We start from the raw sequence: 26566 nt of genomic DNA on the forward strand, positions 1-26566 counted from the left end.
TCGCCCATGCCACGGAGGCAGTGGAGGAAGGGCAGTGTTGGGAGCAGTGGAGCAGACAGCTTTTCCTTTCTTTTTTTTAAAAAATAGACTTATTTATTTTATTTTTGGCTGTGTTGGATCTTCGTTGCTGCACGCGGGCTTTCTCTAGTTGTGGCGAGCAGGGGCTACTCTTCGTTGTGGTGCGTGGGCTTCTCATTGTGATGGCTTCTCTTGTTGCGGAGCACGGGCTCTAGGCACACAGGCTTCAGTAGTTGTGGCACGCGGGCTCAGTAGTTGTGGCTCGTGGGTTCTAGAGCGCAGGCTCAGTGGTCATGGCACATGGGCTTAGTTGCTCCACGGCATGTGGGATCTTACCAGACCAGGGTTCGAACCCCTGTCCCCTGCGTTGGCAGGCAGATTCTTAACTACTGTGCCACCAGGGAAGCCCCGGACAGCTTTTTCCAAGAGTCACTTGAATTGTGAAATGTAGTGGCCTGGTGTCCACACTGGTGTACAGAGGAGTCCAGAAACAGCTCTGGTTAACATGGCCTGGCGTCCACAGTCAGCATGTTCCACTGATTTTGTTGTCACTGTAGATCTCTTCTGGTTTTGGTGTGTGAGCACAGAGGGGGTTTTGGATTTTTTGTGCACACACATGGAAAAATGGCATAAAGTCATTGAACTCCAGAGCATTCTGTGAACAAAGGGCAGGTTTGGTGATCCCATTTTGGTTTCCTCCCTCACCAAGCAATCCCTGCCAGGGAGCAGCAGGGTGCCTTAGATGTACGAAGATCTGTACCTGGGAGCCTCAGCCTGTCACCAACAGCTTCTTCACAGTATAGAGGGGAAAGGAAACAATGAGGACTATATTATCGAATTGGCACCTTCTAAGGCGATTTGGGGTCAATTTTGCTCCTCTGAAAGCTAAACCTGCCTTTCCTTGTTGGCCTGGAGACATCGGGCTTCAGAGCCCATCAGACGTAGGAGCAGTCACCTCCGGCCTGGGCTCTGTGCTTGACCTGGAGGCCCAGGCATTGTATCCGCTTCCTGCTTGTGGACACACAGGGAGCGCAGGCTCAGGAGGAGGGAAGGGAGGAGAGATCGGGGCTGAGTCAGTGTTCGCTGAGTGAATGCACGAATGACGCAGAAAAGCATCTTTCTCTTCTGGCTGTCCCGGTTTCTCCCCATGGCTGCAATGGGGACCTGCTACTCAGGGGAGAGGAAACTAGCCTGCTTCCAGAACTCTCAGGGCGGTTATCACCTTAACTTCTCCTGGCACCTTTGTGAGCCTTGGGTCATCGACTGGAGCCTGGACAGGCCAAGTCCTGGCTAATATGAAATCTGAACTTTCAGCCTCTTACATAATCCTTAACTACACTCCGGCTGGCTCTCTCCGCTCTGGTCGGGGGCTGTTTTGGGGTTGTGTAAGTTAATAACTCATGATAAAGTAAATTCTGTTCCCGTTCTTTGAAGAGATGAGCTCAGTCATCCCAAAATAAATCTAGCTGTGTTGATATTTAGTTTCAGTTAATCTACCGCCTTACATCCCATTATTAATTTTCTTCAAACAGTCAAAATATTGTAAGAGCTTAACTGAGTCAGAGTAGAACAAGCAGCTGGCTTCTTTCGGCATTTAAAATATTAATCCACAAGTTTTTACTGATCCACTAGGTATGAAAATGTAAGAGAAGAAGACAAAGATGAAGCTTCAACCATACTTGAAACGTACCTTAATGCGTTATAGATTAATCTTTATTGATATATGGTTTACAACAGATAAATCTCATTTATCAGTCTCTTTAATATACTTTTTACCAACCCTCAGTTTCTTTAACGTATTCATGCCTTGTTTTTGAATGACTCATCTGTTTTAAACCGTTTAGACACATTATCTCATTTCACTCCATCCCAAGCTCTCTGAGGTAGGAAGACTGTTGAACAGCTAAAGTGCTTAACTGTTTTGGGCCTTGATTTCTCTGCTGGGTTCAGTAGTTCTCAAACTTTAGTAGGCCCAAGAATCACCAGTGTAGTTTGTGGAAAATGCATATTCCTGGCAGGCAGCCCAGAAATTCTGATCCAGCAGCTCTGGGGTAGAGCCCCAATGCCACATTTCCCACCCGAGTCTCGAGTCATCTGTGGAGCACGTTTCAAAAAGCATAATGTTAAACCATTGTGCCCTTGGGGTTCCAGTGAAGGTGGGCCTTTTTGATACGTCTCAGATCAAGCATCAGGCCCTTTTGTGAGCTAGGTTGCTAAAGCATTCATATATTTATTCAGTAAACACTGAGCACCAGGAGAGGAAGGCATAGTGCTGGGTGCTGTTCAGCCTTGACCACAGTCCGTGTACTCATGGAGCCTGCGTTGCACTCATGGAGCCTGCGTTGCACTCATGGACGGGAGACCAGCCAGGTGTTGCATAATATGATGGGGAGAGGGTGGGGGCAGATCCGGACAGGGGCTGGAGAGAGGAGGGCATGGTGCAGGGAGCTGGGGCTCAGGGAACCCCTCTGTGAGCAGAGACCTGCGGGAAGTGAGGCGAGCCTGGAGCCGGGCCCATGAGAGGCAGCGCAGCATCAAAGACCCGAGCCCAGGACGGTTTGTGTGCAGATCACACCCAGGAGGCTAGGCTGGCTGGAGTGCAGGGAGTGAGGGAAGAGAGGGAGGAGGTGAGACTTCCGAAACAGAACCGGCAGGGACCAGGCTCTGGGCCTCACAGACTGTGGGTAGGGCTGGGCATTTGATTTTTTAAATTTTAACTTCAGGTTAAATCGATCATAATCCTTGCTTGATGATCACAGTGTCATCATTGATCCAGACATGGCCCTTTCGTATTTATTTATTTACTAATAGAGTGAACATCTGTGAACCTACCCCCCAGCCTGAGAGCTAGAACATTATCTGCAACCCTATACCCTGTGAGTGTCCCCAGCCCCTGTCCTGTAGGAACTGTTATCCCTCCCTTTATGGGTCATTGTCTTTCCTTTTTTGAGGGAGGACTTCACACAAATCTATGTATTCCTGAATACATATGTATAGTGTGTTCTTTCATTGTGCCTGTTTATCTTAATGATTTTTAAAAGGTATCACATGTTGTCTTCAGGGACTTAATTTTTTCACTCAACATTCTTTTTTTTATTTTTTAACTAAATTTTACTCAAATCGTTGGTTTAGCTACAATAGCTTATTCATTTTGCTGATATGAAATATTCCATTATATGAATATAGCCTAATTTAGTTATCCATTTTTCTATCAGTGGTCATTGATTTGTTTATGTTTTTTTATTTTTGTATCATGAACAATCTGCTTTGAACATTCTTTTTTTTTTTTTTTTTTTTGCGGTACACGGGCCTCTCACTGTTGTGGCCTCTCCCATTGCGGAGCACGGGCTCCGGACACGCAGGCTCAGCGGCCACGGCTCACGGGCCCAGCCGCTCCGCGGCATGTGGGATCTTCCTGGACCGGGGCTAACACATATATATGGAACCTACGAAAAGAAATAAAAGGTCATGCAGAAACTGTGTCCCCTGCATTGGCAGGCGGACTCTCAACCCGTGTCCCCTGCATTGGCAGGCGGACTCTCAACCACTGCGCCACCAGGGAAGCCCTGCTTTGAACATTCTTGTTCGTGTTCCTTGGGACCCATGGGCTAAGGTTTTTCTTAGAGCGACTCCCAGGAGAAGAATGCTTAGTTTAGGGAAGTGGTTCTCTACTAGGGGTGATTCTTTTGCCTCCCAAGGGACATTTGGTGATGTCTAGAAACATTTTAAATCGTCACAACGTGGGGGGAGGGGTATCGCTGGCATCTAGTGGGTAGAGACCAGAGATGCTGCTAAACGTCCTGCAATGAGCAGGACAGTCCTCACTTCAAAGGACTGTCCAGCCCCAAATTAAAGTGCCAAAGTTGAGAAACCCTGGTTTAGGGCAGGCAAATATTCAACTTCCCATGAAAATGCCAAATGTTTTCCTAAACGGTTGCACTAGTTTACACCCCACTAACAGTTCTGAAGTACTAAAACAGGTTTTTCCCAAACATACAAAGACAGAACTAACTTCAGTTGTCCTTCAGAAATTTCTTGAGACCATCCAGTGCTAAAATTCTGTGATGCCACAGCAATCACTTTACGAAGCTGTACCCATGTTTTAACATAGCCTACCCATTTTTTGTCACAGCACAGGATATTATCAGAATTCTTCGTTAAGTGCTTTTTTTTGGAAAAATGCCATCTTATAAAATTTATAATAAAAGTCAGTTTTTATAGTGCTGCTTCACTTTTGACACATAAAAAGTTGGTTTACCAACCCTGGTTCCAAAGGACATTTATTTCCAAAAATCAGACCCATTCTTTACAACAGCAGTTCTCAAATTATGGTTTGGCAACAAGGGCTTACAGAGACCCATTCAGGAGGTCCACAGAGTCAAAACTGTTTTTATGGTGATACTCAGACATCGCTTTCCTTTGTCACTTTTGTTCGTTCACAAGTTCATGGTGGAGTTTTCCAGAGGCTACATCGTGAGGGATGACATCATCATGTGGGCACCTGTTGGCTCCTGTAGTCCTGTGTTTTAAACATTTCTGTTTTATTTCTAATATGGTAAATATTGACAAATGTATTCTACAGAAACAAAAGTTGCTTGAGGTCCTCAGTAATTTTCAAGAGTGTAGAAAGGTCCTGAGACCGAAATGTTTGAGAACTGCTGCTTTAAGAAGTATGTTAACTGCTAGGACTATTCAGAACAGTTTATCAAACTAAATTTCAAAAAGTGGTTCTAGAAATGTTTGTTGCAATGGCCATGATATGAATGGAGATTTATTAGTGATTAAAAACTTTGAGGTTTAAAAAAGGTCAAGGGCTTCCCTGGTGGCGCAGTGGTTGAGAGTCCACCTGCCGATGCAGGGGACACGGGTTCGTGCCCCGGTCCGGGAGGATCCCACATGCTGCGGAGCGGCTGGGCCCGTGAGCCATGGCCGCTGAGCCTGCGCGTCCGGAGGCTGTGCTCCGCAACGGGAGAGGCCACAACAGTGAGAGGCCCACAAAAAAAGAAAAAAAAAAAAGTCAAAAAGTAAAAGTCAAGGGAATATGGGACATTCTACAGGACGACTAACTTAATGTGGGGAAAATGGAGAGGATGGAGTGCTTAAAAGGCTTAACAGCAGTATGTGATGTGTGGACCTTGTCTGGATCCTGATTCAAAAAAACAACTGTAAAAGAATGTTTTCGAAGCAATCCAGAGGAGCTGTACATGGTCTAAATTTCAAAGGATACCAAGGAATTGTTGGTAATTTTGTTAGGATTAGTAACATTCTCATGGTTATAAAACAAAAGATCTGTTTTTAGAGGCACATGCTTCAGTGTGTAGAGCTCAAACGACATGATATATGAGGTTTGCTTTAAAAATACTTCAACAAAGAAAACGGAGGGATAAATAAAGCAGGTATGGCAAAATTCTGATAATTTTTAAATTTGGGTGGTTATTAAGCAATCTGTCTTCCTTTATGTTTGAAAATGTTCACACTCAGAAATGTTATGAATGGTTATTTAAATTCAAGTCTCTCCACATACCTTCCAAACAATATGGAAAAACAAGAACAAATAAAACTACAAAAACCATACGTTAGACACAGCTAAGAGACCAAGAACACCCACACTCCGAATTATGTGTGAGTAAAAAACAAACAAATCCTAATGAGCTATCACTTGCACACCCACTGTTAACCTTTGCTGAGGGAAAAATGCATCATACGAAAGAGTACATACGGTATGATTGCATTACATGATGTTTTAGAATGAGCCAAAACTAAGGGGAATAAAAATCAGAACAGCACTTCCCCGGGAGGGTTAGAGCAGGCGTGGGTTGGGAAGGGCATGAGGAAACATTGTGCGGTGGTGGAAGGGTTCCGCATTTTGACAGAGGTGTGGCTTACATGGTTGTGCGCAGTTGCCAAAATTCCGAGAATGGTACATTCTAAAGACTTATGTACTTTATTGGAGGCAAATTTTACCTCAGAAAACATTTTTTTAACAAACATTAAACTGCTTAATGATATGCTTGCCTTCGTGTTTAGGGATGAAATACACTAATGTCTGCAACTTTCAAACTCTTCCAAAAACTAAGATGAATGAATGGACAGATAGATGAATATATATGTGAGAAAGCAATAGAACAAAATGATAACAGTTACAGAATCTAGCTCATGAGAATACAGGTGTTCACCCGACAGTTCTTTCAACTTTTTAGGTGTTTGAAATTTTTCATAATAAAATATTGAAGGAATAAACACTTCAACTAAAGAAATCCCCCCCACACACACACACCCCACCACCAAGGAAGCAAAAACCACAAAGCAGAAGAAAGCTATTTAACACAGACAGCACTCCAAACTGATTTTAATACCCTCAAGCATTTGGAGAGGTGAAAAGACAAATCCTTAAGTCAGGAATTCAGAAATTAAAAACAGAAACTGGCAAAAAGATGAAGAAATGAAAAGGATTTACTGTACTCAGGAAAAAATGATAAAATTATCTCAGATTAAGACTAAATTTCAAGATGCTCAAGGAAAAATAGATTCAAACGACATTTAATAAAGGGCACTGAAGAAAGGCTAAGAAACAACCAAGAGAGTGAAAATCAGATGAAGAAAGAAGTAGAAAGGTTCAGAGAGAAAGTGGTTGAAGTGAGGCACAGACAGAGAAGAGACAACACATATATAATTGGAGGCCATGAAGAAGGAGAACAAAATAATGGAACAGAACCAATACATAAAACTATAATCTAAGAAGAATTCCTACAAATGAAAGGTCTAAATTTGCACACTGAAAGATCTCACTGGGTACTTGGGAAAATTGACCAGCAACAATCACGTCTAAGATGTATTCTGATAATGCTCTCTGACTTCAGAGATAAAGATCCTCAAGGCTTCCAAGCAAAAAATCAAATAACTTACAAGGCAAAAGAATTAGACTGGCATTGGATGTCTCAAAAACAATATATCAAGCAAGGCAATGATGGAGCAGCATTTTCAAAGAAAGTATGAATCAAAGGTATATATGTCTTTCAAGTATCAGAGAAAAACCATTTTAAACATGCAAGAATTCTCTACCCATTAGCCCATGTTGAGGAGCCTACTGGAGAATGAGATTCAGTCAACAAAGAGAAGAGTGGGGAAACTTCAGCCTAAGGACTCATAGTGAGCATATAGTGTATTTAATTGCTGATCTAAGACTAAAACAAAGGTGATGAGGGTAAAGTAATAATATAAAAATGTTATGTATTCTAACAGTAAAAATAATCTAAACAAAAAATGGGGGAAGGGATAGGTAAAGATGAAAGTAGAGTGAGCTCATTGATTTTTATATATGTAATAGGTAAGATTTAAAGGATTCCATTAAAAATTGACGAACAAAATGCTAAAATGGTATCTAAGAAAATGGGAGTCTAAGGGCATTAAAATGTATAAGTACAAAGGTAAGCTTGAGGACAAAAATATAAACCTTCCTAAATACAATTAATCAATCAGTAAACGAGTGAGCAAGCAAAGAAAACGTCACTTAGAGAAAGAAGCATTGGAAATATGATGCACATAATAACTGTACAATCATGTGACCCAGTTGAGACCACATGTATCAGTCTTATCAGTAAATGTGAGCAAATATAATACATTCATTAAAAGGTTTCATTTTAGCTGATATTAAAGTTCATTTGGAAAAGAAGCATGCAGAAAGGATAGGAAACCAAAAAAGAAAAGCTACCAGGGGATCTTGCCCTGTCGGACATTGAAACATACTCTAAAGCCTCTATAATTAAAACTGTGTGGAAAAAACAAAACAAAACTGTGTGATGCTGGCTCGTGGGTGGACAAATAGGCTAGTAGAATAAAATAGACTAGAAGTAGACTCAGTTACATTTAAAAGTTTACGTGTGACAAAGGTAGGATCTAAAATCAACAGGGCCTCTACCATAAAAAGGAAAAAATTTGGGTGGCAAAAAAACATCACAAAGTCAGAAGGCAGCCGACAACGCTGGGAGAAAATGTTTGCAACGTGTATCACAGATACAGGGCTAGTATACCTAAGATCATTTTTTAACTCTTAAAAAGGGTAAAAAGACCAAAAATAGAACAGAAAATGAGGAAAAGAGGCAATTAACCCTCTGAAAAGATATAAAAGTGGTACTTAAACATACGAAAAGATGTTCAACCATACCCATAATTAGAGAAATGCAAATTAAAACTGCACCGAGGTGCCATTTCTCACCTACCAGATTTGCAAAAATTAAAAAGTATAACAACACATTCTGTTGGTGAGCCTGTAAGGAAACAGCCACCATCGTACATTGCTAGTGGGAATGCAAATTGGTGTGACCATTTTGGAGGGACTTGGGCAGCGTCTGGCAAAGCTCTGTATGCATTTACCTTCTGACCCAGCAGTACTACTTCTAGGAATTTACCCTGAACACACACCTCCAACAGTATGAAAATACATATGCACAAGATTATTAATTACAGCTTGTTTGTAATTGCAGAACACTGGAAATAACCTCAGTGCCTGTGCACAGGAGAGTGATTGAATAAATTATGATACAGCCACACAGTGGAGCCACACCACTGCTTTTTTTCATCTTTAAGAAACAATGAGAAAGACCTCTATGACTCATTTGAAGTGATTTCTAGGATACATTGTTAAGAGAAAAAAACCAAAGTATAAGAGTATCCTTAATATGCTTCCTCTTTTGTAAGAAAGGAGATAAAGAATATCTGTTATCTTCTCATTTGTAGAGGAAGCACACAGAAAAGATGAAACCTGAAACAAAGAAATTGGTTAGAGGGAGGTAGGTGGTAATAGGGTAGGGTGGATGTGTATAGGGAGGGGGATGTGTCTCTGAGAATATCTTTTTGTTTAGTTTTGATTTTTAGAACCATGGTAATGTTTCATGTATGCAAAAAATAAATACAGTCGACTAGAGTGGATTTTTTTAAAAAAAGGAATGCAAACAGAAATAAATAAACCTAACTGTATTTCAAATGAATAATGTAACCACACTTTGGGGAAGGGATGGAGAGCTAACCCTAGTAACCTTTGAACACAGCATTGTCACTCTAGATCCTTGGGCTAAGGGTTGTTATACCTGTGAATAAATATTTAACCTCTTGGTGGTTTGCCAGTTTTTCATAGAAGGTATGGGTTAACAGTTCTGAAACCACTTTATATGTATTCTAGGATTGAGGAAATAAGGAAATAAATTGCAGATAACGGGAACCGGATTTCTCCCTTTTGAAATTGAAGAGGGACATTACCAAAAAGAGGGACATTACCAAAAAGAAGGAAAAGGCTAGAATAAACCCTTGGTGTTGGAGTGAAACTGGCAGTGTCAGTGTGAGCTAATTGTTTTTGATACGTATATGCAGATAGATACAGAAATAGATACAAGTGTGTATACACATACCCATGTGCACACATGTCCCAACTCCATCTGCTGAGATGGTCTACAAGCAGGGAGACTCCAGGAACAATGGGTGCGTCTCTTGTCCCCATCTTTGTTTTTAAACATCATTCTCACTAACAAGAACTAGGCTCCTTGGAGAAACGGCTGGTTCCAGAACACGGGCAGAGAAAGTATAAGGTGAACCTGGAACATCTTCTCAGGCCAAAGCAAGGGAAGTGCTCACCGAATGATGGGGGTGTGTGCAATGGACACAGAAGCCAGTTTGGCTCCTGTCAGCCAAGCCTGGGACCATTGAGCACCAAGATAAATGGGATAGTAATGGATTACAGCCCACAGAAACCATCGTAATCCACGTGTCCATACTGATTGAAATAAATAAAAGAAGAAAGAAGGAATGGGAGGTATCAGTATAACATAAAAATAGCTATGGGAAAACCATTCCTTACAGTAGAATGTGAACTAACAGATGCAGAAAGAATTAGAAAATTTGGCAGCCACCATAGTAATAATTGTTTTACATAAGAATCAAGAATCACCAATGAATGCTAAAATTAATGGATGAAGGGTTGATGATAGACAGTATGAGTGTGGGTGTGCACACCTGTGTGTGTGTGTGTGTGTGGAGAGAGGGCAGATGGAAGGACCCAGACCCAAGCTCATGCAGCGTAATGCTAACATATAGGGCCTGTAAGTCTGAAATCGTTCAAAATTATTTCAAAATAAGAAGTTAACATTTTTAAGCAAGCATATTTAGATTTTTACATTATATGAAATTATGTCTGGTCCAGAATGTGACCGTTGTCCCCACCTCCTCCACTGCCACCACCCCTGTCCACGCCTCCATTACCTCTCACCTGGGTCAGTACAGCAGTCTCCTGACTGGTCTCCCCCCATCCCCTGTCTGCTCTGCACACAGAGCCAGAGAGTCTCTTAAAGGAAAATTCAAGAAGCGTGTCTTCCCTGCTCAGAACCTGCGAAGGCTCCCCATTTCACTCCGGTAGAAGCCCCAGTCCTTCTCGTCTGCCGTGACTCCACCTTCAGTCTCCCATCCCTGCTGACCCCCCTCCTGCTTTGGGGCCTTTGCCCTTAGACGTCTGCAGGCCTCGTTCCTCATATCCTTCGAGGTTTGCTCTTGTATCCCTTCTCCGTAAGACCTCTCCTGACCAGTATGTGTAACTACCCCCTGCCCCGGATCTGCCTGAATGTCCTTTATTTTTTTTAAATAGTACTTTTCACTTTCTAAGATAGTACATGATTTTCTTGTCTGTTACATGAGTCTCACAGCTTGTGGGATCTCAGTTCCATGACCAGGAACTGAACCCAGGCCCTCGGCAGTGAAAGCGCAGAGCCCTAACCACTGGACCGCCAGGGAATTCTCTATGCTTATTGTCTCTTATCTGTTTCCTCCAGAAAGACTGTAAGCGCCACAAGAGTGAGATCTTGTCTGTTTGTTCATTGATGTGTCCCAAACCCCTAGACCAGTGCCTGGCAACATAGTAGGTGCTCAGTAATTATGTGTTGAATAATATTCATTCATATTGATGTGTGTTTATATAAAGAAACTGAATTAAAAGATTTTTTAAAGTACTGAGATGAGCTATTAGGGGATGTGAGCCTGGAGTAGAGACTGTGCAGTCCTGGCTTTGAGGGAAATGGACACGCACCTGTTTGTACCTTCATCTGTAAACAGGGGCTGTCTTTACCCTCCTGGTAGAGTAGTGGTTACCTCACGGGGGAGGGGGAGAGGAGTTAGTTCTTTAACTTTCTACTTGAAACACTTAAATATTATTTGATTTCTTTTATTGTAACCATGCATTATGCTTAGGATTAAATTTCATAAAACAAAAACTGTCCTCTTAAGTGTAAAATTCACTGGGAACAGAAATACGGGCCTGATCTTACCGATTCCTCAGTGTCTTTGTTTAGTCAGTGCTCTCTCTGTACCAGACACCAAGCTCAGGTCTTTACACACCCGCCTCACTAGTTCTGCCCGGGACCCCAGGAGGTAGGTGACTTTATCCCGTTTCCAGGTTAATAAGCTGGGACTTGCAGAGGATCAGGGTCACAGCGGAAAGATAACCCCAATAGTAAGTGACAGTTCAGGCCCCAGTCTGTGTGACTCGAGAGCTCAAGCTTTCACCCATTAAAATTAAAAATTACTTGAAGCTGCCCAGATGTCGCTTCATTCATTCCCAGCCCTGAAGCATGTTGTTCCTGCTTCCTCAGGGTGTTCCTTGCCCTTGGAGTATCCAGCCCCTGCGGCGCCAGAGATGAACTCGGGACCGAGCAAACCGAGAAGGGGAGACTACACTAGGGACGCAGAGAGGGGGTCACGGGCTCAGTAATTTTTCAGGGCCCACTGGATTCTGAGGTTTCTTAGGCAGAATATTTGCAGCGCTTCCATCTGAACATGTACACCAAAGTCATGCTTGGCTTTATCTTCTGAAGGCTTGTGATTTTAAGTGTGTGTAGATACGGTGTTCCATTCAGACATACAGATGGCATTTTTTGTGGGGTTCCCTCTCCTGTTCTGACTTAATTTTCTGAAACTAGCTCTTGTCGTAATCCCAGGGATCTTAAGCTGGCCCGTGAACTCCTAGAAGGTACTGGATGGGCTTCAGGAAATCTCTGAACCCCTGTGTGTAGATACACTTACGTGCCTTTTTCTGAGGGGAGGGTATGTGGCTCCCAGTAGAAGGGGTGGTTAATTCCCAGAGAAGGTTAAGGACACTGGTCTTAAACCTTGATGGAGCTCTAAGTCCTTTCTCAGGGAGGCTCTCTGGTGACTTGCTGATTCAACCTCTAATCTTCATATTCTTGTTTTATATTCAGTATATTTTAACAGGTGGACTTCATTTCCACCTGTATTTCTGGTGGCTTCCAGGTTAAAACACAGTGCTAGAGACACTGCTCTTAAAGAAAATGGCCATGCGAAGGAGGGTCCTGGAGTGGGGCAGCTTACCCCAAATGCTTGTCATTAAAGGTGTTTTTCAGTGTAATGACAACTAAAGCATAAATAATTTTTTTTTAGTTACATCGTTTTTATATTCTGACAAAAGCATTTTTTTTCCTTAGAACTAATTTCAAGGAGTAGTTTATACTTTTCTCCCTCCCCTCCCCCTTCCCTCCCCTCCTCTCCCTCCCCTTCCCTCCCCTCCTCTCCCTCCCCTTCCCTCCCCTCCTCTCCCTCCCATTCCCTCCCCTCCCCTCCCCTTCCCTTCCCTCCCCTCCTCTCCCTCCCCTCCCCTCCTCTCCCTCCCCTTCCCTTCCCTCCCCTCCTCTCCCTCCCCCCTCCTCTCCCTCCCCTTCCCTTCCCTCCCCTCCTCTCCCTCCCCTTCCCTCCCTCCCCTCCCCTCTTCGTTTCTCCTCCCTCCCTCCTTCCCTTCCTTCCCCCCTTTCCTTTTTTACAAATACCATTTACTAGGTATATGTTGTTTCTTTAGTTTATTTACCTATTGGTTCAAGACAGTTGCTCCCAGAGGCAGTGGGACACTTGTTACATGAATGTGTGTTTAGGGCTAAGTGGTAATTGATAGTGTCCCTCAGATTCCCTAAAAATTTTGAGTCTAACTTAAGGATAACCTAGTTAGGCATCCCAGAACCGCCCCCACCCCCCCCCCCCCGATGCTAATATGCCAATAATTCCTGGGGTCTGTCATTTCTAATGGTGCCTTGGAAGCCCATGATGCAGATCTCTAGTTTCCCTCAACACGTCTCAATTGCGTTTATCCCCCCAAACTTGGGAAGCACATTCCACCAACTCTACCAGGTATATTTCATTAGGCTAGCATTTATAATAGTGAATTTAAATGTTGGAGAAAGCTGTTCGAACTCCAAAGGAGTTTCATTGGATTTTAGCTTTAACTATTATCAATTGATTTATGACATTAATGCTGGTGGGAGCCTGTGGCACTTGCCTTTTTGAGGCGGGGTAAAACTGTTTTCAAAATTCAGAAAAAGGGGCTGAGCAAATGCACAGTTACCTTAAACAGCAGCAGTAAAGCCACAACTACCTTTTGTGCGTGTGGCTTAATTCAGTTCTACTCAGTGGCGAAAGTGTTGGGTCTGCTTCCAGGGTACCTGAGTTCCAGGCTTCTTGTCTTATACCTGCTCCCAATTTGGTAGCTCTCTGCTCCATCACTTATCTTCATTTCTGTAGCAGATACAAGAATTGTATTGATCAAACACTGTGTGAAAGATGACCCCGAATTGAAAGCTCCGCAGTGAGCCACCCCCGTGCACACAAAACGCCGCCTGCGCGCTCTTCCCGACGCGCTGCCCATCCCGCCTCCCGCCTCCCAGTCGGGCCCCGCCTACCTCCCCCGCTCTCACCTCTGTTGCCGGAATTCTTGCTGCAGCCACCTAGCTGATCCCCTGGCCTCCTTGTTTCTGGACGCTCTGCCTCCACTCCATCTTCCATATTTAGTGCTCATTCCAAAGGACAGGTCTCCCCAAGCCAGTCTCCTACTCCTTTGCTTGCAGGGTAAAGCCCTCCTCCTTAGGGAGGTGTATGTGGGCAGTCTTTAGAACCCGGCCTCAGTTTTCCTTTCCAACCTCTTCCCCTCTTACTACCTCCCACCACCACCTGGGTACCCTCTCGTGTTTCTCAGTGGAGGCACTCCTGGCATTTTGAATGGGACAGTCTCTCCTTGTATGGAGCTGGTGGTGTCTTGCAGAAGGATTAGCATCCCTGACCCCAGAATGCTAAATGCCAGTGGCTCTCCACCCTCAATACCTCCTCGTTTCCAGGAGCTCCTTAGAAGCCACAAGATTCCCCAAACACTCCGTGCCCGTTTGCTTCTGTGCTTTGTGCCTGCTTTGCCCTCTGTGGTGTCCTTGTCCAGCTCCTGCCCCTTCTGGCAAAACTGCTGCACCTTCTTTGAGATTGGGGTCTAATGTTACCTTTCAAGAAGCCCACCCTTACTTCTTCAGGCTGAGATAGTTCCATCCTTTGTGCTCCTGAAGTCCTGTTTATGCCTGTGTTAAAAAGAGTGCAGCAGTGTCCTGGACTGATCTTAAGCGGATCACTTTGCTTTAAGATGCATTTAACAGTACCTATAATCATGTACCACTGTGCACAAAACCTTTATGAAGAGCCTAAGGGGAAGTGCGCCACCCGGCCAGGTACCTGTGAGGATCTATGGTGATCCACCCCCGTGCGTAGCACTGCATAGCCCTTGGTACTAGACACGGGGGACTTTACAAAGGAGAAGCGTTCTCTTGGTGCTTCATAATTTCCATAGGGCAAAGAGACAATGTAAATTGTTGTTGTTGGGCTTCCCTGGTGGCACAGTGGTTAAGAATCCACCTGCCAATGCAGGGGACACGGGTTCGAGCCCTGGTCTGGGAAGATCCCACATGCCGCGGAGCAACTAAGCCCGTGCGCCACAACTACTGAGCCTGTGCTCTAGAGCCTGCGAGCCACAACTACTGAGTCCACGTGCCACAACTACTGAAGCCCGTGCGCGTAGAGCCCGTGCTCTGCAACAAGAGAAGCCACTGCAATGAGAAGCCTGCGCACTGCAACTAGAGAAAGCCTGCGTGCAGCAGCAAAGACCTAATGCAGCCAAAAATAAATAAATAAATAAAATTATAAATAAATAAATTGTCATTGTTGGTCTTGTTATTAGAAGAACAGTAATACTGGTCAGTAGATTCTTTGACGCCCTGGCACTTGTCTCAGAGCTTATATTTGACCAAATGGAGCCATTTCTCTCAATACCCCCTGCAATCAATAATGTGAAGCAAAAATGATGTTACTCTTCCCGAATCGTAATCTTTGTTCTGAAGAGTTATTAACACAGGAGTCCAAGCTGCTATTTTCTTTAGACAGTCGGGTTGTCCTGCTTCAGATTTATACACAGCAATTGAGTCTCATTAGCCCAGATTTACACGGCATAGACCAAGCGTGCAAATAATCGAAACTTTCCAGAGCTGCATTAAATCTTCAGCTGATTTTAAAAGCAGTTTATCTTGGTATTTTACTTTGTTCCCTAATCCCAATCTATGCAGTTGATTTTTCCTCCATTTAATCTTTTCATTGTGTCTGTTCATTGAGACAAAAGAGTTGCTCGATTCTAATAAAAGTGACATACGCAATCCATTTCGGTTGGCAATTGAATTAAAAGATGAGCATGAGTTTATACCAATATGGTCTATAGTATTATTAATTATGTAAATTATATTGAATTTTAATTAAAATTAATTTAACTGATGGTGCTGTATATAGTTACAGGGGTAGTGATTGACGTCATTCTCATCACCATCATAATCAACCCAGCTCCTAAGCAGACCTGGAGCCAGACGGCTAGGGTTCAGTTCCTTGCTTGGCCAATTCTAGCCATGTGATGTTGGGTCGTCACTGAATGTCTCTGTGGCGTCATTTCCTCCCCGTGTAAAATGGAGCTCTCTCGTGGGGTTGTTGTGGAGATCACCTGGTTACTTAATCCTTGGAGCCGGGCCAGCCGCTGGTGAGCTCAGACGGCCAGGATGGGGGCAGGGCGTGGAGGGGGGGGATGGCAGTGATTTCTGCTAGACATTTGTTGAAGATCATGAAATTGTATGGGCCTTGTTCATGGCTTAATAACCATGTTGACTGTTGATCATAAACATTGTGAACATAAGAAAAATGTCTTTGTCTCTGTTCAAAAACCCTTTGCAATAATGTGGGGCCTGTTTCTTAAACATAGATGAGCATTCTCACCGTCCTTTTTCTCCTCGTTCTTGAACTGTGTTTTTCAGTATGCATAGTTAAAATTTCACGGTGACTGTCTCTGTGTCTGCTTGTAAGGTGACTGCTCGGTGATCATGCTTATTTTATAGGGCGTCCGTTATTCCTCCATTTTGTTCAACCACAGAGACGTGAGGACTGTCAAACAGAATTTTGAAGTAGGGGCTTTGTTGGGTTTTGCCTTAAAGTTAACATTCATAATATTAGCTGCGACTTATTCAGGAGCTTCCCCCACTCCCCTGGCTGTTCCTTCTCAGTCTTCTCTGTAGATTCCTCCTCCTCTTCCCAGAACATTGGCGTGTCCCGAGCTCAGTTCTTGGGTCTGGTCCCTTCTCTGTCCGTACTCCCTAGGTGATCTCATCCATCCCAGGATTTTAAATATGTTTTAAGTAGTTGCTGCTGAAGCCCAGGTTTACATCCTCACCCAGGTCTCTCCCCAGACTTCAGGCCCAGGTGCCGGTTGACGTTGCCACTTGCGCGTGGGCAGTGGTCCCCGTGTTAGGAAATGATGACTCCATTCGTCCTGTTGCCAGACCAGAAGTCTTGGAGTGGCCTCTGCGTCTCCTTTCTCTCACAGCCAGTCCATTGGTAAATTCTGCGGGTTCTTCCTTAGAAAGACATCCAGAATCCTAGCGGAAGAGAATATAAAAAAGAATGTCTGTGTGTGTGTAACTGAGTCACTTTGCTGTGCAGCAGAGACCGGCACAACACTGTAAATCAGCTATACTCCAACTAAAAAAAAGTCAAAAAAAAAAAGAAGGAAAGAAATACATCCAGAATCTACTCACGTCTCACCAACTCCACTCGACACCCCAGTTCAAGCTGCCGTCCCTTCTCACCTGGCTGATTGCAGCCTCCTGCCACCCCTGCACCTCTGTAGCCTTTCACACACCGTAATCACTTTGCAGCTAGAGCACTGCTTTTGAAATGTCGCTCTTCTGCGTAGAAGACTCTACCAGCTTCCCATCGCACCTAGAGGTATCTTCACCACGATCTGTCAGACCCTACACGGTCCCCTTCCCCCCCGACCCCATCTCCCACCACTGCCCCCTGACTCAGTCCACTCTGGCCACACTGACCTCCTCACTGCTCCCAGAGCACACCAGGCCTGCTCCGGACTCGGGGCCTTGGCACCAACTGTGCCCTCTGCCCCTGGCTCTCTCCTTCGCTTCCTAAGAGCTTCTAGGTCTCCCCTGATGGCACTGTTTAAAATAGCACCCTACCCCACCCCTTGCCATTCTGTCCCTTACCCTGCTTTGTTTTTCTTTATAGCATTTTCACCATATGGCACGTTATGTATTACCTTACTGTCAATTTCCACCCTCCACAAGGCGAGCTCTTTGAAGGCAGGGACTTTGTTTTGTTCACTGCTGTATCCGCAGTGCCTAGAACAGTGCCCGGCACATGCTGAGTGCCCCGTAAACATTTATTCAATGAACATATGTGCTGTTTGCAGTGTAATCTCCCATCAGCCCTCTGAGGTAGGTAAGGCACAGAGAGAGGCAAGATAAGTTGCCCTAAGCACATAGCAAATAAGTAACAAAGCTGAGGTTTAAACTCTGTCAGTTTGCCTCCAAAGTACACGTTCTTTCTGCATTACTGCGTGCCTTGTCATTTCTGGATGTTTCCAAACTGCTACCAGATCTCTAAGAATTTTATTGTGCCTTTGAAGACTTACCCTGTTGATTTTGTTCATGGTTGTCATCAAATCCTTTCTGAGTGTCTGGTTTCCACAGGGCTTGTGCCAGTCACGAAAGATAAAAGGAGTGTTCGTGCCTGTCCCCTGCCCTTCTACTCTCCTCCTGGAGCATATCCCCCACGAAACTGTGCATTCCCCCAGGAAGATATGTCGTCCGGTTCTTTCGTGGTCCTTGTCAACTTTCCAGGCTTAGAACTGTGCCTGGCACAGAGGAGGTACTCCCTTCATAGCTATGGAACAAATGAATGAAGACAAGGGGCACAAGTAAGTGCTGTGAGAGTTCAAGTTCTTGGTTTTTGCTGTTTCATTCAACAGAGGCCGACCGAGCATCGCCCGAGTTAGGTGTCTCCCCAGCGTTCAGAGAGCGGCTAGGCTCTGGTGCTTGTTGGGAATGTCAGTTCTGGCCCAGAGCCAATAGGGTGACCAGGGGTGGGGTGTCTGATTCAGGTGGAGTTGTGGGGTCCACACCTTGAGAAACCCACTGCTGCCTAGTGAAAATACAGACCACAGGAGAGACTTCCAAACTGGACCATCGAGGAAGGGGTAAGGTTTCGGTAAGCCGACAGGAGGGCCTTCCAAGCAGGGAGAAAGAAAAGTGAAAGTTGAGACTTGTCTTTAGATCCTAGACAAGTCTGCCCCTGCCACCATGAATATAGTATTTCTAATCATCGCTGCCACTTCACGTGCCTGCCGTGTGCTTGGAACTCTGTTTGGGTCTTTAATACACCCCTGTTGATTTGATATTCACACCCACACAAGATGTTATCACCATCGTATAGACAGAACACTGAGGCTCAGAAGGGTAACTAACTTGCTCAAGGTCATAGTGATGGAGCTGGGATCTGAAGGGTGATCCAGGAAGCACCAAAGTCATGGTCTTTTCTATCACCCTCTGCACTGTCCACTGACAAGATCTCATGGACTCAAAGGAGTACAAGAATCTCCTAGTATGTGTAGGTAACTGGGGGAAATGTACTGAAATGAGTCAAGTTTTCTTGAAAGCTCCTTAAAAGAATGATGGCTTTGATAACATTTAATCTTGGTAGGAAATGCTTTCCAAATATACTCCTGACTTTCCCAGTTCTGCTTTCTTCTTTCACACAGGCTTTATCAAATGATTGTTTTGTTGATAAATTTAGTGTGCAGTTGGGACTTATATGTAGATTGTACCTACCCTCAAAGGGAGAGTGGGTTTTATAGCTTCCATTCATTCTCATTAAAATCAGAACATTTGCATCTTCAGTTTTACATCTTGTTCCAGGAATTTTAAGCAGTCTGATTGTATGGAAGTGGGTCGTATTAATTGCAAATGGGCTAGACATCTGCTCACTAACATGGAATGAATTTTTTTAGCTCTATTTTGTTTTTAAATATGATCTACCAGAGTGATTAAGTGAGGGCTGTTGGTACTGCTGTTACAAGAGTAGGATTTTCAGAGACTTATAATGTAACCCTAAAAATGAATTTGAGTGAATCTTTGAAAGTGCTTGAACTGGGAGCAGTTAAACATCTTAGGGTTGATACATTTTTATCCACAGTCTGTCAGGGAGCTGTTTTCCATCATCGGGAACTCTGTTGGTCTGGTGCGCAGTGAGCCCAGGTCCCGTGGGTTCCAGGCTCTGGGGTCTGCGATGCCTTGCTGTTTCTACCTGCGGGGAGGGAGGCAGGCAGGGAGTGAGCTGAGGTGTAGTATCAAACTGGAGGAACAGGATCCAGGCTGCTGGGGACTGGTTGAATAGGCAGGGTATTTCTTTTCTGGTAGTAATATAACAGTGTTTCCCAACGTGGACTTCTTGCGACATGAATTCTTAAGGAGGGTGATGTGCACAGTAAGTTTCAGGAGCACTCACTGGTTAAACAAAGCTAGTTAAGCAGGTTCCTTCACGGCAGTCCTTTCCAGAGCCTTTAATATGCCCTTGTACACTGCGGATCTGCAAGAGGAGGATGATGTCTACACAGTTTCCCCGACGTATTTGGCCACAGACCCCTTCTCGTGGAATACAGTTTGGGAAATGTCATGGAGAACATCCCAAGTATTTATTTTAAAATCAGGAACTGGGGAATCTGGTTGAGGCTGTCTTGGTCATGTAGCTGAATGTAGAGTCCCAGGTCCTCAGGGTAGTTGCCTCAGCCCTCTTGCTCCTCTGGACCTCTCAGGACCTGGCTTTCTTCAGAGTCGCAGTCCCCAGGCTAGTGGCACCACTGGCCCAGTTAGGAAGCAGGAGGGAAGCTGGGGCCTCTGTGCGTCCATGCATGTCTGTGCTTGACAAAGAGGAAGATGATACATGGCTTAGCAGCAGTGATCAGGGAAGGACAAATGCAATATGTACAAGGTGAAAAGAGTTCTGGAGCGAGTGACATGTTTCCTAAAGCAGTTTCCTGAGCCTGATCCAGCCAGTGCCTGCTACCTGGAGGGGTTCAGTCAACATTTGTTGAATGAATAAATTGTTGGTACTCCGAGGCCTTTGCAAAAAAGACGTCTAATGTTGCTACACCATCGTATTCTGCTTCGGTTCAGTTTAGTTGCCAAGTGTATATAACCCTTCACGCCTTCTAGAATCAAAGGTCAGAACACCAGAACTTTTCTTTTCCTGCACTTAACAGACGTCCCTTTCGTGCAGAAGTCTCTGCTGTGTACTGCCTTGCCACAGAGCAAATGTTTCTGGGCGTTATTATTCTAGGGGTGGGAATGGATTTGGACTGATTGATCCAAACCTTTACTCTTTCTGTCTTGGAACCAGTGACAGAAAGCTGACAAATGTTGAGGGGTGATGTCTGCTACCTCCGAACTGAGCAAAGCTAGTCGACTCATGAGGGGCGAAGGCTGCAGTGTGAACCTATGACCCTGACCTCATTAACTTCAGGCACCTGAAGTGCAACCTCGTGACAGTGCTGTGACGCCCGTCTTACTGCCGAAATCCTCCTCCTGATGCTTAGCGGTGCTGTTTTCTCGTTTCATTCCCTCCTTCTGCAGAGCAGGGCTTGGTACCCAAAGGAAGGATCGCTTGCTCACCCTTAATATGGGGAGATAATTTAGAGCACTTAATTTGTGTTGACTCTTTATTGGTGCACTATTGCAATTAAGTTAGATTAATGAAAGGTAAATTCCAGTCTATACATGAAAAAAAAAATCTCTTGTAAAGATCCTAATTAGTGTGTGTGTTTATTTAGCCTCTCATGGTTTAATTGCATCCCATCTTGCTATTTACAAACAGGCATCATTAAAGAATAATGAGTGTGTGAAGAGCATTCATGCTAGCAACAGATGAGGTAACTGGCGCTTGGTGGGGAGAGGGACGGATGGATGGGAAGGCTGCTGGTTTGTAGTATTTTTGAATGAAGGAGAGTGCAAGACGGTCCTTTGAACCAGTCCACGAGGGGAGGACAGAGCAGACATCATGCCAGGCAGCAGCTTGTCCTTTAGCTGCAGAGACCTGGGCTGCTTTTCATTTGCTGCCGCAGTGCAGTCTGGAGAGGTGAACACACGCCCTCACACGGCTGCCTCGTGACCTTAGCCGACAGCATTCAGGTTGAAGCTTTCTTTTCAGCCCCGTGTTGCAGGACATCTGCACCTCAAATCCATGAGCATTCCCTGGGATGCTGAAAAGGCCACCCAAAGTGGGCCTTTCCTCATACAGCTCAGCTCCAATCCCTGCAGCAGCCTTTTTTTTTTTTTAATATCCAAATATAAAATCAATTGAGAAATAGGTTCATGATATTTCACTGGCACCCCTAATACTTCATTCCAATGTTACATAATTTGCAGTCATTTCTCAAAGTTACAAAGCGGTTTTATCTTTTTAGATGGATGCTTGATTTACAGTCTATTCTAACCTGGTTTAGGGGTAGGAAAGCCGGGATTCCAGACGGGATAGCAATGAAGCTGAAGGAGGAGAGAACAACCTGGAAGAAGCTAGTCGTCATAATGTGCTCATCATTTGTTGCCTGAGTCTCTGATTCTTGGTGTAGAGTAAGCAATTCTCTAAAATCACTAAGGAGTAAGTGTGGGGGCAAAGGTGGTAAATCTGAGGAGGAAGCGACCTGTAGCCCTGGTTGCCTTTGCTAGTAGGAGTAGGTCTCGGAAAAATCTGCCTCAGTTTCCCCTTACGTTATGGTTATCATTGCAAGCAGTTTTGGGAAGGTGTTCTATATAAATGCAAATTGCCACTATTCAAACTCTGTCAAAGCCTTAGATCTCTCTAGGGATTCCTGGGTGAGTTGAAGTCCAGGGTTTAATTTATTTAAAATCAGGTTATAGGAATTCACAGTTTTCAGTACATTTTATGTTTTTCTTCAAAAGAACCTACAGTTTAATTTTAAGCTCCCCTAAACTGAAGCCCAAACCATGTAACGTTTTTCGGTGTTCTAAGACCTGCCTGTATTTAAGGACACAGCTAGCTGCATTATCAAACACAGAAGGACCCAGACAGGCTTGTTTGGTTGTGTCTTTTGTTGCTGTTAACTTGCAAGTGTTCCATTTTCAGCTCACAGAACTGTGGGGCATATTTTCCCATTCATATTAATTGGATTTTAAAGTGACCTTGGCCACGTATTGATTTGAATTAAAATTTTCTACATCAAGGTCAAGTTGGCACATATCCTACAGTCGAAATATTAAAAAGCCAAGCGCTGCCTAACAGGGTATCGACAGAAGTGGAGGTGTAATGGGGTCACATGTGCCAGAGGGCACCGTGGTCCCATTCTAATGCAGGTGGCAAGTGGCAGATCTATGTGGGGATCACCTTCACCTGGACTTGAATCGCCCGTCGATGGGATGGTTCCAGTTTAAGTCCACAGACCCACCTTCTTCCGGGAAGAACACCCCTGAGCTCCTCAGAGCCCAGATGATGCTGCTCAGTTGCGTGGGTTTAGGGTGAGGTTTCAGGTCATCTGAATTCACCCAGACTGCCCTGAAAACGAGGGCCTGAGAAGATCATTCATAAACTTGAACTATCTAGCCCAGACCTCAGCCGTGAGTCCCAGTCTCCAAATTGCCCATTTAACATCTCTCCACTGAGACATTTCAGAAGTGTCTTAGACTTCATAAAAGAGAAGTGATTTTCCCTGCCCCCTGTTTTACCCCTTTGCTTCCCCATCTTATCTCAGTAAATAGCAAAACCATCTAATTGGTGCTCAAGCCAGAAACCTACAAGCTTCCTTAGTTCCCCCCTTTCTCTCACTTCACAGCCCATCTGTCAGCAAATCCTGTCTTCAATTCCATCTTCGTTCTATCTGAAATCTACTGGCGTCTCACCTCCTCTGCCGCCACAGCCCCAGTCGAAGCTGTCATCGTCCTCTCGTGGTCTCCCTGTTTCTTCTCTTTATCTCTCCACCAAGCAGCCAAGGACATGTTTCTTTAAAGCACACATCAAACCTGTCATTTCTCTGCTGAAAACCCTGCAGCGGCTTCCACTTCACCCCGGATGCAGCTAACCTCTTGTCAGAGCCTCTGCCCTTCACGAGCACGCCAGCCTGCCCTTGCCCGGCGCCTGCCTCTCTCCTGCCCTCCCCACCAGCCTCCTCCTCCTTTCTCGGGTCTTTCCCGCCCAGGCCTCTGCCAGGCTCCTCCCATGGCCGGCCGCTGCCCCAGCACCCCGCATGGCCTGGCTTCACCTTACATAATAGGTTTCTACCACATGTGAACCTACCCCCTCACCCAGCTTTATTGCCTTCCTAGCCCCACACAGATGATATATTTTTGTTTCTCTATTGTCTGCTCACCCCCCCAACAAGAATGCACCCTTCTGAGATGTTTTTTTCACTGCTCCATGTCTAATCCTTAGGCGGAGGCTTGGTACAATAGTGAGTGTCCAAGAAATACTGGAGTGCATTCAGTGAACAAACGAATAATTGAATCATCTGATCTAAATGTCATTTTTTTCGCACATAGGTATTGCCTAAATAATCTCTCTTTGAGCTCTCCCCTTTTTGTTTATTTCCTTTAAAACTCTTGGCAAATTATACATTTTTATTTATATATTTATTTGTTGCCTGTCTCCTGCACCGGGACTGTTAGCTCTCTGAAGCTCTCTTTCGTTTACCTCTGTGTACCTGACGCCTAGCCTGCACATGACATGCGTTGACAAGTACCTGCTGGGTGGACGGAGGGGGAGGACCGGAAAGCAAGCCGTCTGCAGCGCAAGGCAGCTCCAGGCTCCAGGGCATCCGTCTGTCCGTCTGTCTCCCCTCCTCCTTTCCCCAGCACTTCGTTCCTCCGCCCTCTCTCGCTACATGGCCTCCCTCTCAGAGGAGTGCTATTTTCGGTTCCCAGTCTTCTCCATGTTCTCCAGGCCAGATTCTGGAAGGAGGCAGTTTACGTGGTCTAGCCAGTATGGGGAGAACCTTCTGTACCAGACCCAGTTCCTACCCCTGGGCCAACTGGTTCCGCCCAGGAGAGAAAATAGCTGCTTTCCGGGCAGCAGGCATGTCCTGCAAGACGGGAACGTTGAGTGCGGTGGCTTCCTTGCTGCCGTGTTCAGGGCAGGGGACAAGTGAAGGGTGTGTGTGCTGACGGGGATTCCGCATCACATCCCTTAGTAGAAACTTGACGTTTTCAGCATATTGGAGAAAACAGTAGTCAGCTTCTCCTTTTGTCAGCTAACCCGTATCCCACTTCATTCTCCCAACATCTTTTTGGAATCTCGATGCCCTATTTTTATACAGGCGTCGTATTCTCCTTTTTCCCAGAGGGGTTTATGTTATATATTTGAATGTATGTTTTATAAATGAAAATGAACTGAATTCTGTTTTGACGGTTTGGGGGATTTTTCATGACACTGCAAGGGAAACCCTGTAAGGTAGCCAGAAACCAAGGTCAGGAAGCACAGTTTTTCTCTGTTGTCTTTTTGCTTCTTTACATTGTGTGTGAATTTTGTTGCTGTTGAGGGGAACATGAAGCCAGCTGAGAGCGGATGGCTGTGAGGAAGTTGTTATTTATCGTATGAAACGGAAACTTATTTCTTAATCCGTCCTTGTCATGAAAACGAACTTGGAGGGCTTCCCTGGTGGCACAGTGAGAGTCCGGCTGCCGATGCAGGGGACACGGGTTTGTGCCCCGGTCCGGGAGGATCCCACATGCCGCGAAGCGGCTGGGCCCGTGAGCCATGGCCGCTGAGCCTGCGCGTCCGGAGCCTGTGCTCCGCAACGGGAGAGGCCACAGCAGTGAGAGGCCCGCGTACCGCAAAAAAAAAAAAAAAAGAAAAGAAAACGAATTTGGAGAATGAGTAAGACCTCTCCGATGAAACTCCACTCCCACCAGGGCAGTTGTGACTTTTGAAGAGAGGAACGGGTTCAGGAAGATCAGAAGTGCCCAGATTGTTAACTCTGATGGCTCCTTAGGAAATGATGCAAATGTACTCATCAAGGGAATAAGCCACCTAAAGAAAAATGAGCCTATCTTATTAGGCGGCGTGCTTCGTAACTGTTAGAAAGGATTACCGCAGTGATACAGCAGTTGTTACCACGTAGCGAGTGACAGTAGTGACTCCCCTGGACACTTAATAGCAGTGGTTGCCCAGTCCTTATAAAGGGTTCCATCTTAGAGACGAGGAGGCCAGAGCTCACGTGAGTTGGTTTCCCCAGAGCCACGCTGCTTTGTACATGGCAGAGGCAGAATTTGAACTTGGGTCTCTCAGGCTCCCGAGCCCTGGCCCTCGCCCCCTCCCCATGCTGCCTGTGCCCCGTGACAAGGGCAAAGAGGGAGTCACCCAGCATGACAACGGGTGGCGATAGCGTACTGGCCATGTTTGAATCACAGTGCTAAGCCCTTCACAAGTCTGGTGTCATTTCCTCGCCACAGCAGCCTTATGCTGGGTCCTACAGGCAGGAGAGCCGGGGCTTAATAGGCCAGGTAACTTGCCGCAAGTCACACAGCCAGGAGCGGGCAGAGCTGAGATCTAAACTCAGGTCTTTGCTTCCCCCAGAGTCCTTACACGTAACTCCCGTGCTTGCTTGCCTTGCTGGCAAGTTGATTTTCTAACTTGTTGGTAGCAGAACCTGAAGTCAGCGTATCTGCCGTACTTTAGGTCTTTGTCAAAAGGGAAGATGTAATTCACATCTTGAGGCTGTACCAACTTCACGTCTCAGATCCAGCCCATCCACGGGAGTCGCTTTCCAGTTTGATTTTCTCTTTCTTGTATCACACTACGTTGCATTGCATTTTATCAGCAGAGGCGTAACTGAGCCACCCATTGAGCAAAAAACAGGTGACCTTCAGCGTAGAGGAATTTCAGTGTTATCTTTGATGCTCCCTCCGTCTGACCTCTTGGTTTCCAAGTCACGCAGCCCATTTTCTTGTTACGACTGGGCTACTGCCCAGCTCCTCGCACCAGTGACCTCCTCTTCCAGCCATGACAGCGAGTTTATCTTCGCTCCCTCAGCTTGGCCAGCGTTTCAGCCTTTCAGGGTTGGTCTGTCTCCGTTTTCTCTTGGCTATTTCCAGTTTTACAGTTTTCCTAGAAAGAAGCAGCAGCCGGTTTCCCTCTGAACCTCTAGGCCCCAGTCCTTGCTGCTGCAGCTCTGAGAGGCCTGCTGTCAGGAGAACAATTCCGCCCAGCACGATTCTGTCAGGGCTGCACATACCTAGCAGCTGTGCAGAATTCAGAGCGCTCACTTAAAAAAAAAAAAAACCACTAAAAAGACAAAGCAAGTGTGTTAGTGGCATCTTATAGATGAGGTCAAGAGTGTGAGTATAAAGCCATTTGGGAGGGAAGCCAG

General features: G+C 45.2%; 1 protein-coding gene and 1 long non-coding RNA gene across 5 annotated transcripts in view; one reads left to right on the forward strand and one right to left on the reverse strand.

Annotated features, from left to right (window-relative positions):
• The window catches only part of MED27 (mediator complex subunit 27), a 195694-nt gene that overhangs the window by 132486 nt on the left and 36642 nt on the right, over positions 1-26566 (forward strand). Inside the window, exon 5 of one of the 3 annotated variants that reach the window (XM_067742888.1) lies at positions 1651-1803. The exons of the other annotated variants lie outside the window; for them this stretch is intronic. Within the exon in view, the coding sequence (XP_067598989.1) occupies positions 1651-1656 (6 nt within the window). The 3' untranslated portion in view covers positions 1657-1803. Of the gene's footprint in view, positions 1-1650; positions 1804-26566 lie in introns of those variants that run through there. 3 annotated transcript variants of the gene reach the window in all.
• On the reverse strand, positions 13756-23350 carry LOC137227313 (uncharacterized). 2 transcript variants are annotated; one of them, XR_010944784.1, is made up of 3 exons: positions 23106-23350; positions 17831-18081; positions 13756-16781 (listed from the first exon to the last, which is right to left on the reverse strand). It is a non-coding gene; the product is annotated as an uncharacterized lncRNA (long non-coding RNA). The 2 variants fall into 2 exon arrangements; XR_010944783.1 differs by having other exon boundaries at positions 17831-20108.

This window comes from Pseudorca crassidens, chromosome 7 (assembly GCF_039906515.1).
Source record: "Pseudorca crassidens isolate mPseCra1 chromosome 7, mPseCra1.hap1, whole genome shotgun sequence".
NCBI classification, from domain to species: Eukaryota; Metazoa; Chordata; class Mammalia; order Artiodactyla; family Delphinidae; genus Pseudorca; species Pseudorca crassidens.